At 42.6% G+C, this 13,225-nt stretch overlaps 1 protein-coding gene across 1 annotated transcript in view; it reads right to left on the bottom strand.

The window, feature by feature from the left end:
- Nucleotides 1-366: 366 nt before the first annotated feature.
- The window catches only part of map3k2 (mitogen-activated protein kinase kinase kinase 2), a 77,581-nt gene continuing 64,722 nt past the window's right edge, over nucleotides 367-13,225 (bottom strand). The window contains exons 13-16 of the mRNA XM_043694367.1: nucleotides 12,607-12,738; nucleotides 10,313-10,442; nucleotides 6,693-6,870; nucleotides 367-5,016 (exon numbers count right to left, since the gene is read on the bottom strand). Of these exons, the coding sequence (XP_043550302.1) occupies nucleotides 4,791-5,016; nucleotides 6,693-6,870; nucleotides 10,313-10,442; nucleotides 12,607-12,738 (666 nt within the window). The 3' untranslated portion in view covers nucleotides 367-4,790. The remainder of the gene's footprint in view (nucleotides 5,017-6,692; nucleotides 6,871-10,312; nucleotides 10,443-12,606; nucleotides 12,739-13,225) is intronic.

Here is a 13,225-nt window from a genome sequence, read left to right on the forward strand (position 1 = left end):
GATATGTTTACATTTTTCAGGGGGGTATAACCATGTCTAACAAGTTCCTAATTATCCTTGGGGAGGTGTTTGAGGTCCACCTTCATAAATTGTTGATGTGCCCTTGTCAATAAATCAGTGGGAGGTTAAGATGCTAATGGAATGTTACCTTTATCACAAGAGGATTTGAGTACAGGAGTAGTGAAAGTGAGGACTGCAGATGCTGGAGATTAGACTCAAGATTAGAGTTGTGCTGGAAAAGCACAGCAGGTCAGGCAGCATCCGAGAAGCAGGAAATTCGATGTTTCAGGCAGGAGCAGTTTCCTGCCCGAAACATTGATTCTCCTGCTCCTCGGATGCTGCCTGACCTGCTGTGCTTTTCCAGCACCGTTCTAAGCTTGACTACAGGAGTAGTGAAGTCTTCTTTCAGTTGTATTGGAACTTGGTTAGACCATACAAGGATTACTCTCCTTATCTGAGGAAAGCAAGTAGTTGCCACAAAAGGAGTAGAGCAAAAGTTCACCAGATTTGTTCACAGACTAGCGGGACCATTCTAGGAAGAGAGATTGGGCAAACTGTGCCTATATTGTCTCGAGTTTTGGACCAAAAGCATAGATGCAAGTAAGGTGTTTCCCTGGTTGGAGAGTCTAGAGCTATTGGCTCAATTTAAGAATAAGAGGAATGCCACTTAGTCTGAGATGAGGAGAAAATGCTTAATTCAGAAGGTTGTGAACCTTTGGAATTGTTGACCACAGAGGGCTGTGGAAGCTCATGTTCAGAGCAGTGATGAATACATTTCTGATTATCATTGGAGAATATGGTTTTGAGGATGAGGTGAGTAAATGGCATTGAAGTGTTTGATCAGCTATGACTGCACTGAATGTTGGGTAGGCTCGATGGGCTGAATGATCCCTTCTCAGACTCTAATTTTTGTCATTATTTTTGTTCGAGCCTAAAGTTTAATAACTTCAAGGTTTTATCATAAGGTCAGTGTACAATTGCAAATGGAATGAATGAAGGTAATACTCACTGCTCAAATTATGGTTTGGATACCATTTCAATGGGTAAACATCCTGCAGAGAATGTTTATAATCAGAGGATTTCACCAGGTTTGTAATCGTGAATACTTTGTTCACTGCTCAGCCTATAGACAGAGTCTGGCTACAATTGGTAAATCTGGGTTCCTAAATAACCAAGGTAAACCATAGTTGCTACAGGCAACATCCTAGTTACTAATCAGGGGCCCTTATTAACCAGTGAAACCTTTATAAACAGTTTGATATTAATCAGATCTTGATTAACCTCATGGTGCCAACATAACCAAGAGCCTATGACTTACTCTCTTGAAGCGTTAACATTGTCAAGCATCAGTCAGCCAAACGGAAGCTCTGATTTGAGATGGGGACCAAAATAATCTTCAAAGATGCTGGAGAAATTAAAACATCACAGGAGGTTACACACAAAGACCTAATGAGGTTGTTATTACCAAACCTGGAGGAAGATCAGGTAGAATGTTGGCTTTATGTGTCACCCAATTACTCTCCACTGAGTTCTGGAGTGAAGTCAAGCAGATTTCAAACCAGCGCTGTAGCTGATCCCATCAATAGTCCTGTTAGGCAGCTTCAGTTTAACCTGACCCCAGCTGGACAAATACTTCAGTCAGTGACAGAGACTGGATTAATCACAGGGTGGATTTAGGATAGGCTGATCTAAACAATCTACTGTCAGAAGTATTGGGATCACAGCAGACACCTCTCCAGTTTGAAGGCCAAGAATGTTAGTAGGAAAGGCAAGTGTATCAATGAAGCACTATGACCCCTGTGGTAGACACATCATAAACTTCTTAAATGATGCTGTTCAATTAAAGCCTTATTTCAAGTTGGCAGAGAATGAGGGAGATTTTGCACCAAGTACCATGCAAGGATGAACACCAGGCAGTAGCTACCAGGAATCACTTTCTTTTTTAAAGCAGATTACATACGGCACACTTTGTTCAGGAAACATGGTTAAAAACCACCATGGTTGTTAGTACCCAAGTAAATTTGACTCTCTCCTCAGACATTCCTGCCCTGGTTGGGTTTAGGAACTGTATGTAGTCATAGGATCTCTCATCTCATTTGGTTCAGAATAGATGCTGACCATATTTTGGCAAACTGACTGGATTAAATAGGCATTGAGCAAAAGAAAATCCAACTGAAATCTTAACCTGTTTTCCTCTTTGAGCTACTGTCTGATTGCTGAGTATTTCCAACATTCACTATTTGGCCACCTACAATGATCAATTATCCTCAGCGTTGGCAAGACATTCGGTTAGACAAATGAGAACAACTAACATCTCTACTACGTGCCTCTGTAGTACCTTTATGCTATGATGCTCCGCGTTGCTCTGCACTAATAAGATCAGAGATAAATTTTCTGCCTGTACATTAAGATCAGACTCATATACATGGCAAATCTTCCCCATTCTTGGAATGTAGTCCCACCTTCACATCCAAACACTCAGATCCTCATTCAAGTGAACCGGAAAGGAAGCACCAGGGAAGAGATGAGTGAATATGAATTGTCAGAGGCATTGCATCAGTTGTGTGTTGTCGCAACAGCATTCCCTTGATGCTGTTTGACACAGCAGCTTATTCTGGGACATAACCCAGTTCTTTTGAAAGGCCATGGCATTTAAGCCAGGTTGCTAAATTGAAAGATACAGTCATAAGGAATCTGCATTTGTATAGCACTTTTATGCTTCCCAGGAGTGATCAAGTAAAATCTGACGCTGAGCTGTTCATGGAGATATTGGAATAGGGTCTAAATGGAATGCTTCAAGGAGTGAGAAATAAGGGGAAAGTTGGAGAGATTTAGGGAGGAAATTCCAGAGCTTGGGCTCCAGGCATCTGAAGGTGAGTGGATCAATATAAAAATCAGGCCAGGATTAGAGTGCAGAGCTCTGACAGGAGTGGAGGAAGTAACAGACAGGGGTCTGAGAGGTCATGGAATAATGAGGCACAGTTTGAGTTTAACGAAACAGGAAGGGAATCTTTAATGCAAATGATGGACTAGATTCCAATCATGGGATTACCACATCACGAGTAGTTCATCAAATATTCTTCCTGATTTGTTCAACCTCCACATAATGATGCATTAAGCCAGAGAATTAGAGCTGGGTAACCCAAGGCTAAAATGTAAAACCAACCGTAAAGCACTGAATTACCAAACTCATGGAGAGTGAATGCTGTTAAACTAGAACAATACTGTTTGGTAAAAACCGCATAAATTGCACAAAGCAGCTGCACAGGGCAAAGTGTCAATTAAATTCCCTTTTAAATATCAGCCCAGGACACAATATTGATCTAAGTGAAGTAAGGCTGTGTCTCAGAGAGTCAGCTCCGCTCAGTGATGGGACCTTTTAGATATTGTTCTCAGGACACGGGTGGGATTGGCTCAGTGATCCTGAGCTGTCCCAAGGCAGTCATGGGCCAGCAATGGGACTGTAGCAACCAGCAGATAACAGAGGCAGTCCGGCAGAGGGAGGGATTATAACAGCCAGATGGATCAGGAACTTGCTCCCGAGGAATGGACTAATTTATTATCAAAAATTAAAAAAAGCCTAGATTTGAAAAATCATTCCATCTACAAAGCAATATGAAAGATCTGTAAACATTAATCGAATGACATCTATATAAATGTGGAAGTGTAATTTGGTGGCTAATGTTTCAGCACCGTATATTCCTGAGATTAATTAAACTCGGATAACGCCTTAAACATGAAGTACTCCAAAGTTCCGAGCCACCCTACAAGCCATGGCTGGGAACATAATTTCTGGAGTGCAGGTCCAAGCTGAGGGCATCAGCATCAGTTTAATGTGAAATCATGGTCCATATAGTAGTACCTGTTTTGGCCTAAGACAGTGCTGCAGAGATTGACACATTCTACTTGAACACAGACAACCACGCTGTGGTGTCTACTCAGACAAATATCTACTTTTGTCCAGGTACCCATTCAAAAGGATCCAATGGCAAACATAGACAGAGGCCTTACAGTGAAGGCCAATAACACATTTGGCAGGTATAGGGATGGCCACAGACACTGCTAAATAACAGCAGGAATAAAAAACTGACAAACATTTCCAGGGCAGGTTCCAAGTGTGAGAAATGAGGGAGAAACACCGGGTGCTTTGTATTCCGATTGAGGCCAGACCCTGAAAACAGTGATGTTCCCTCTGTCTAATCTGCACCACTGACTATACTGGCTTATGTGGAAGTTGAAGGAGGAAGAATTGATGGTTACTCTGGGTTACACACCCAACTACAACTTTGCCCAATGGATTCAGAATTCTATGCTGTGATAGAATACTAACAGCAGACCTGTCGGGTTGATTGGCTTCACGTTATATGAAAACATCCTGGTAGACATTCTGCAACAGGCTACCATTGCTGAAATGATTTGCATAACAGTCTATTTTCTAACATACTGCAGGTTCAACACACTTAGAGAGGCTCAGTCTCTGCTACTTACAAATGGCAAATAAATTCATACTTCTAATGGGGAGTAGAACCTGTCACACTGCATCGGAAGAATAATAAACAGGAATGGGTTATGTAATAAAGTGCTTTACCTTGAAGAACATCAGAGTACTGTGTGAATACACTGTAAAAAACCTTCTGATCATTCCCTTTGTGAGAATGCAAAAAAATCTCATTATAAATACAAATTTAAGTATAAATTACAACCTAGGAAACACCTAGAATCACCAAAATTATACATTGAAAAAGTGCAATCAGATAGAAAATAAATGCATCAGATGTTGAGGTTAGCTGCTAGTGATAGTGCACAAAAGTGTGGCGCAACAGTTCCTCTGCTGATGGCCTCTGCTTCGCCTCCACAAATATCTTTTTCAAAAAGTCCCGACTGTGGTCTGACACGTGAGGTGGCAGCTGAGGATTCGTCGGCTGAGTGGCGATCTTGAAGATGGCTGCCATGGCTTCAAACTCAGCCCATGGGGGCTTTTCAGTGAGCATCTCCACAACTGTGCAGCCAACACTCCTGCAAACGTAAAGAGGCAAAACCAAAGCCAAAACTCATACTGCTGGTCTCGGAACAGAAAGCCCAACCTCCTCAAACAAATGTAAAGAAAAGCAATGACTCTCAGAAAAAAGTCTTAGGTTAAAAAAACCCAGGCTCTAGGAGAAAGTGAGGTCTGCAAATGCTGGAGAGTCAGAGTCGAAAAGTGTGGCGCGGGAAAAACACAGCAGGTCAGGCAGCATCTCAGGAGCAGGAGTCTCGACATTTTGGGCATAACCCCTTCATCAGGAACCCTGCTCCTCCAATGCAGCCTGACCTGCTGTGCTTTTCCAGCGCCACACTTTTCAACTCGGAGTATTTATCTCCCAAGTTATTGATGGAGAGATGGTCGTGATGGGGGCGATGATGGTGCTGGTTTGGGGGGGGGGGGGGGGGCATGTTCGAGGCTCAAACATTTATTTTTAATGGATTTGCTATACAGTAGGAAGGTAGCAGTCAATCAGAAACAAGCCGATTTGGGGCAGCACGGTGGCTCAGCGGTTAGCACTGCTGCCTCACAGCACCAGGGTCCACTGTTCAATTCCAGCCTCGGGCGACTGTCTGTGTGGAGTTTGCACATGCCCTCCCATGTCTGCGTGGGTTTTCTCCAGGTGCTCTGGTTTCCTCCCACAGTCCAAAGATGTGCAAGTCAGGTGAATGGGCCATGCTAAATTGACCATAGTGTTAGGTACATTAGTCAGGGGGAAATGAGTCTCGGTGGGTTACTCTTCGGAGGGTCAGTGTGGACTGGTTGGGCTGAAGGGCCTGTTTCTGCACTGTAGGGAATCTATCTAATATGGCGGCTATAATCAAAAACAGATCAATAGAAACACAATCAAGTACAACCTGTTAATCCTACTTATAAATTTTCATTTCTAAAACAAAGTAAGCATTTGAATATTAAGAGCTATCTTAACAAAAGGCATGAGCAGATTGATGGAACTGCAATTTCACACATGTATAAGATACAGGATAGCAATATACTATTGCTACTGAGAGTCAGTGGTAGAAGGAGTGAATAATGTGGATATGCTGCCAATGAGGCAGGCTGCTTTCCCCTTGATGGTGTTGAGCTTCTCATGTATTGTTGAAGCTGCACCCACCAAGACAAGTAGGGAGTATTCCATCACACTCCTGACTTGTGCCTCATGATTTGTGGAAAGGTTTTGGGGAGTCAGGAAATGAGTTACTTGTGCAGTATTCCTAACCTCTGCCCTGCTCTTGCAGCCAAAGTATTTATATGGCGAGTCTTACTCAGTTTCTGAGCAATGGTAACCCCCAGGATGCTGACAGGTTGAAGTTCAGGGATGGCAATGCCATTGAATGTCAATGAGCAAGGGTTAGATTCTTTCTTGTTGGAGATGGTCATTGCCTTGTATTATGGGTACGAATGTTACTTGCCATTGATGAGCCCAAACCAGGATATTTGAACGTGTACTGCTTCAGTATCTGAGGAGTGACAAATGGTGCTGAACATTGCGCAGTCATCGGTGAGCATCCCAACTTTTGACCTTATGGAGGGAAGGTCATTGATAAAGCAGATGGAGATGGTTGGGCCAAGGACACTACCCTGAGGAACTCCTACAGAGATGTCCACTCTGAGGTTTAGTATGACTGGTTTCATTCATAAAACTTTAATTCAGGTCTTGTCAACTTACCAGATATCTGCTTTTCTGCCGTAACCTTCACCACTGATCACTTCTGGGCTCATCCAGTACGGCGTGCCAGTGACCGACTTCATGCCTGTCCCCGACAGACAGATAGTCTGCAACCTTCTACTTGCACCGAAATCTCCCAATTTAACATTACCAGCAGAATCCCGTAAAATGTTGGCTCCTTTAAAACAAAGGACACCATTTCAGTCCAATTTCCAATATCTAACAGTGCCCACAACAAGCACAGCAAGATGTCCTTATCCTGCAATTTAATAGCAAATTGATGGAAAGTCACAAAGCTCTCTGATATACCAGAGTAACGCAATAAGTACTCCCCCTGCACTTACATTTCAAATTCTCCCAACTTACAGGTGAAGTTTGCTCCATCGTTACTAAAAGTGTGATGGTGAGATTCCAGATGCAACAAATCACAGTAAAGAGAGAGAGTTGCTAATTGGAACTGCCTGCATTTAGCAGGACCATCCTTGGTGCAGGGCAGGTGAACAACACTCATACCAGCATTCCTGGGTGAAACTAGAACAAAATTAAACTTCTTTCACCAAAGGACAAGTCAGGCAGGATCCAGAGCAAACATTTGCTGTTGCTTCCACCCAAACCTCTCCAGATCTCCAATGTGACTTTGTTCCACGATCATCAGCAGATTACTGGGATACTGTGAGGTGACCCTCAGGTTAAACCGCCACTAGTTGTCTGTCTCTCTCTCACACCAATGAGGGAGCAGCCCATGGTCCTCTGGGACTAGGGCAGCTTTATCTTTCCCCTTATTGGGATATTGTCAATGTGCCCATTCTTCATGTATAAGTCTTGAAAGGGGAGTTTCCTTGGCTGTTGCACTCCAGTGAGCATCACAACCAAGGTCAATTCTTTTCTTGCTCATGACAAGAATCCCAGCTAACTTACCCCTCTGAGAAAATATTTTGAGCAGCAAGTTGTTACAATCTAGAAGAGTAACTTTCAAAGGCAATTGAATAAATGTTAGAAAGGAAAGAGAACAGGGGGGAGCCTAATTGAATATCACCCTTGAAGAGCTGGAATAGACACAGTGGCTAAATGGCCTCCTTCTTCAATATTCTTCAAAATATCAGCAGCTATATTCAGCTAAGAATGGTCGAGATTGAACATGACATTCCAGACCGTACAATGTCTATATAGCACTCGGTAATGCCATTGGTTATCAGGACAGATACATGTCTTCGCATGAGGTCCACTGAAGATGTTACCTAGTAAGGTAACGAAATGTCTGGAAATGAACCTTTCAGCTCAGCGAGCAAACCTACATCCAGACACCTGTTCTACACTGAAGATATAATTAAGTGTGTTTCTAAATTTTCCATTCTGAGCTCATTCAAAGCTCTATCCTAACTCGCTCCGAGGCCAGTTTCCTAATCTCTGTGCTCGCTGATTTACACTGTCTCCCAGTTAAGATACTCAATTTTAAACCAGTTAAGATACTCAATTTTAAACCAGTTAAGATACTCAATTTTAAACCACTCGGCTTGGTTCTCATACTCCCTCCTATGGCCTTGACACTCCCCATCTCTGCAACCTCTGTCAGTCCTACATCCCTCCGAGATTTCTGCACTCCTTTTATGCACCTCCAAATCCTTCACCCCACCATTGGTAGCCATGCTTTCAGCTGCTTGGGCCCCAAGCACTGAAACTTTCTCCTTAAACCTCTCCATCTCTCACTCCTCTTCGAAGAGATTCCTTAGCATTTATCTTTTGGACAAGCTTTTGGTGACCAGTCCTAAACTTGCCTTCCTGTTTCAGTGTTTAACTTTGGCTGATAGAGTTTATGTAACACACCTTGGAATACTTTGTTAAAATAAAAGGCACTGCATAAATACAAGCTGTTAATGTTTCAAGAGAGCAAAGGAGCACAGACATACTGGGCAGGAGGGGTTAACCCCCAAGTAATTGCATATACTTATTGGGAACAGAAGAAAAGTTTTCTGCTTGCCCCCAACATAAGACTTAGACAGTTTAGGAGAATGGTCCAAGCAATGGCTGATGAAATTCAACGTGAGCAAATGAGAGGTCTTGCACTTTGGGAAAAAGAATACAGGCATGGACTATTTTCTAAACGGTGAGAAAATTCATAAAGTCAAAGTACAGAGGGATCTGGGAGTGCTAGTCCAGGATTTTCTGAAGGTTAACTTGCAGATTGAGTCAGTGGTTAAAAAAGCGAATGTAATGTTGTCATTTATCACAAGAGGGTTGGAATATAAAAGCAGCGATGTGCTTCTGAGATTTTATAAAACTCTAGTTAGAATACATTGTTCAATTTTGGGCCCCTTACCTCAGGAAGGACATACAGGCGCTGGAGCGTGTTCAGCGGAGATTCACACGGATGATCCCTGGAATGGTAGGCCTAACATACGATGAACAGCTGAGGATCCTGGGATTGTATTCATTAGAGTTTAGAAGGTTATGGGGAGATCTAACAGAAACTTACAAGATAATACATGGCTTAGAAATGGTGGACGCTGGGAAGTTATTTCCATTAGGCGGGGATACTGGGACCTGTGGACACAGCCTTAGAATTAGAGGGGTCAATTTAAAACGGAGAGTGGTGGGCCTGTGGAATTAATTGCCATGGAGCGCAGTGGAGGCCAGGACCTTAAATGTCTTCAAGGTAGAGATTGATAAATTCTTAATCTCGCAAGGAATTAAGGCAATGGGGAGAGTGTGGGTAAGTGGCGTTGAAACACCCATCAGCCATGATTGAATGGCGGAATGGACTCGATGGGCCAAATGGCTTTACTTCCAATCCCAAGTCTTATGGTCGTATAAGCAGGGAAACCAGAGTGTTGGATAATAGATAGAAAAATGTTTGAACTATTATTAGTGAAAATATGAAGTTACGAGAGAGAAAGAGATTAAAGATTGAATAAAGGAAAGAGAAATCAGACAGAAGCAAAGTTATAAAATGCTAGAAACATTCAGCCAGTATTTATTGGGAGAAGCAAAGTTAATGCTTCAGGTTGGCCATGGCTTGCCATAGATCCTACCTGACCTTCAAAGTCATTTCCAGCAATATTCATTTTTTTCTAACACATTTCGGCATGGTGGCACAGTGGTTAGCACTGCTGCCTCATAGCGCCAGAGACCCGGGTTCAACTCCCGACACAGGTGACTGACTGTGTGGAGTTTGCACGTTCTTCCCGTGTCTGCGTGGGTTTCCTCCGGGTGCTCCGGTTTCCTCCCACAGTCCAAAAGATGTGCAGGTCAGGTGAATTGGCCGTGCTAAATTGCCCATAGTGTTAGGTAAGGGGTAAATGTAGGGGTATGGGTGGGTTACGCTTCGGCGGGTCGGTGTGGACTTGTTGGGCTGAAGGGCCTGTTTCCACACTGTAATGTAATCTAAAAAAATCTAATCTAATTTCCAGTCTTTGCAATATTTTGCTTTTATCTTTAGGACACTATTCCAATAAAGTTACTCCAAACATCTGAGCATTGTTAGTACAGGAAGATTAGAGTTTGTTTCTGCATCAGAGTTTACAGCCCAGGGAGCTGCAAGTTCCTTTCCCATTTCTGTCCAGTATGTAGCCTCAGCTGACTGCACATATTATTTCAGTGCATAACTTTCTGTTGGCACTCACCTTTTATATCTCTGTGTACAATCATGTTACTGTGCAGGTAAGAAACACCTTCCAGGATCTGACGAGTGTACCTGCGAGTCACGTTCTCTGTAAGAGCACCATACGCCTTCAGCTGGTCTTTTATTGAACCCTACAGAAGGAGATTGTAATCCAATCACTTGTAAATTCCCTCCAGACACTGCTACGACCAGATTATTTAAACAGTGGCATAGTGATAATATCACACGATTAGCTATCAGGCAAATGCTCTGGGGATATGGTTTCAGAAGTCATCATGGCAGGTAATAGAGTTTAAAGTCAATTAATACAGCTGGAATTGAAAGCTACTTTCTGTGAACGATGACTGCTAAACCCGTCCGATTCAGTAATCTTTCTTTACAGAAAGAAAACTGCAGCCCTCTCCGCCCCAATCAAAGGCACCAGGATCAAAGCTTCCGACACTAAACATTTATTTTACCAGGAAAATCTGCGAGACTTTAGAGGTGTCTGCATTTGCATTTATCAGCAATTTACAACAGTTCAAAACTGCTTCTTCATCCTTATTTCCAGTGTCTGATAATTTAGTGACCTGTGTGGAAGTACAAAGTTAAACATCACACAACATACGGCTATAGTCCAACAGGTTTAATTGGAAGCACTAGCTTTTGGAGCACCGCTCCTTCATCAGGTGGTTGTGGAGGACACAATTGTAAGACACAGAATTTAGAGCAAAAGTTTACAGTATGATGTAACTGAAGTTATACATTGAAAAAAAGCTTGATTGTTTGTTGAGTCTTTCATCTGTTAGAATGACCATGATAGTTTCACTTGTTTCATATGTAAGTCACAAAACTTATAGTTTCACTTGTTTCATATGTAAGTCACAAAACTTTATAAAAAGTTACATTCTCAGGTTAACTGTAACAATTGGTGTTAGCCAGACAATACGTTGAAGGTGTTAGCCCCCTGTGTTCTCTGTCTGTGCCATAATGTTTAGACTGATTCAAATTTAAAAAGTGAGACAACATGAATTCATGCAGTTTTTGAGCAAAGTACAACGTAACTCTGTATTAGAACAGATGAAAGACTCAACAAACAATCAAGGTAGTTTTCAATGTATAATTTCAGTAACATCACACTGTAAACTTTTGCTATAAATTCTGTCTTACAATTGTGTCCTCCACAACCACCTGATGAAGGAGCGGCGCTCCGAAAGCTAGTGCTTCCAATTAAACCTGTTGGACTATAACCTGGTGTTGTGTGATGTTTAACCTTTTACACCCCAGTTCAACACCGGCATCTCCAAATCATGTGTGGAAGTACATTTATTGACAATATTGGATGAACTCAATCCAGATTTGCAGCCTGGACCTGGTAACAGCTTCTGAGCTGAATCATCCAGGGCTGTGGCTTTGAAAAAGCTTTAAAAAATTTACAAAACATTAAGCGTTCTGCACGAATTCAGACAAGTGCCGATCCTGAAAACGTAAACTATTTTAAAAAGAATGATGAATCACAATGATAGTTAAATGAATTAGCAATGATATTAAAAGGCCTGTAAAGAACCAAGTAAACTTTAAGGAGGACAAAAAACTTTTTAAAAAGTTCATTCATGGGACATGGGCTTCGCTGGCTTGGGCAGCCCCTCCTAGCTGCCCCTTCAGAAAGTGGGGGTGAGCTGCCTTCGTGAACCGCTGCAGTCCATGTGCTGTAGGTTGAACCACAATGCCCTTAGGGAAAGAATTCCAGGATTTTGACACAGTAGCACTGAAGGAACAGCGATACATAAAAGTCAGGATGGTGAGTGACTTAGAGGGGAACCTGCTGGAGGCGGTCTTCCCAAATACCTGCTGCCCCTGTCCTTCTAGATGGAAGTGGTCATGGATTTGGAAAGTGCTGTGTAAGGATATTTGGTGAATTTCTGCAGTGCATCTTGTAGATAGTACACACTGCTGCTACTGAGCGTCAATGGTGGAGGGGGTAGATGTTTGTGGATGTGGAGTCAATGGTAAGCTGATGGTGTCACTGATGTGTGGTGGTAATAAATGCAGCCTTTTTGCAAAATTGAAATGTTACTGGACATTTCCTGACACTTCAGAACCATAGTTTTTGATCAGGGTAATATTTTTGAAAGATACAGCCTACCCTTCAATGCTTCCCTCTCAGAAATTTGGCTTTTCCAAGTGTTCTCAAGAAGTCTTTGTTCAAGTAATTGTTAAACGGACTGTCCTACAGTTTTCAAGCTGTGTACCAAACAACGGAATTAGGAAAGACACACTATGATTATGAATATCCAGTGTTTTGTTTAAGCTTACCCCTGGCATATACTCCATAAAGATAGAAAGCGTTCTCTCTTGAGGGTCTCTCAAACAGCCATAATACTGGACAATTCTCTCATGGTGCAGATTCTTTAATAGCTGGATCTCACATTCAAGAGCATTCACCTCCTAAAAATACAGAATAATCAGGGTGTTAGAAAATCCAATGCATGCAACACACAGAAAGGCTTGCTACACAACAAGGAATTTTAAGAGTTTTTAAAATATGAATACATAATCAGAATCAAAGGCCATTGATGATAGGGCCTCCCATCTCTCAGTGCAATTTCTCCTCCATTGCTACAACCCCCACATTTCCCTCTCCTGTCAGCATGCTGCCTCCCAACCAACACTTCTCCTGACAGCACGAATCCCACACCCTCACCCTCTCCAAACATCTCTCCTGTTAGCATGGCATTCCACACTTCAACTTCTGTTAACTTGCACCCTCCCCACACCCACGTCTCAACCCTCCAATAACACTTACGCCACACACCTCTCCCTGTCAACATGGCACCCCTACACCCAATGCCCTAATGCTTCGTAAACATGGCCCTTCATGCCTCACACTCCATTCACACAGCTCCCCACGTCTCCCCCGCCCCTCACACAGCAC

Source organism: Chiloscyllium plagiosum, chromosome 7 (genome assembly GCF_004010195.1).
Source record: "Chiloscyllium plagiosum isolate BGI_BamShark_2017 chromosome 7, ASM401019v2, whole genome shotgun sequence".
Classification (NCBI taxonomy): domain Eukaryota; kingdom Metazoa; phylum Chordata; class Chondrichthyes; order Orectolobiformes; family Hemiscylliidae; genus Chiloscyllium; species Chiloscyllium plagiosum.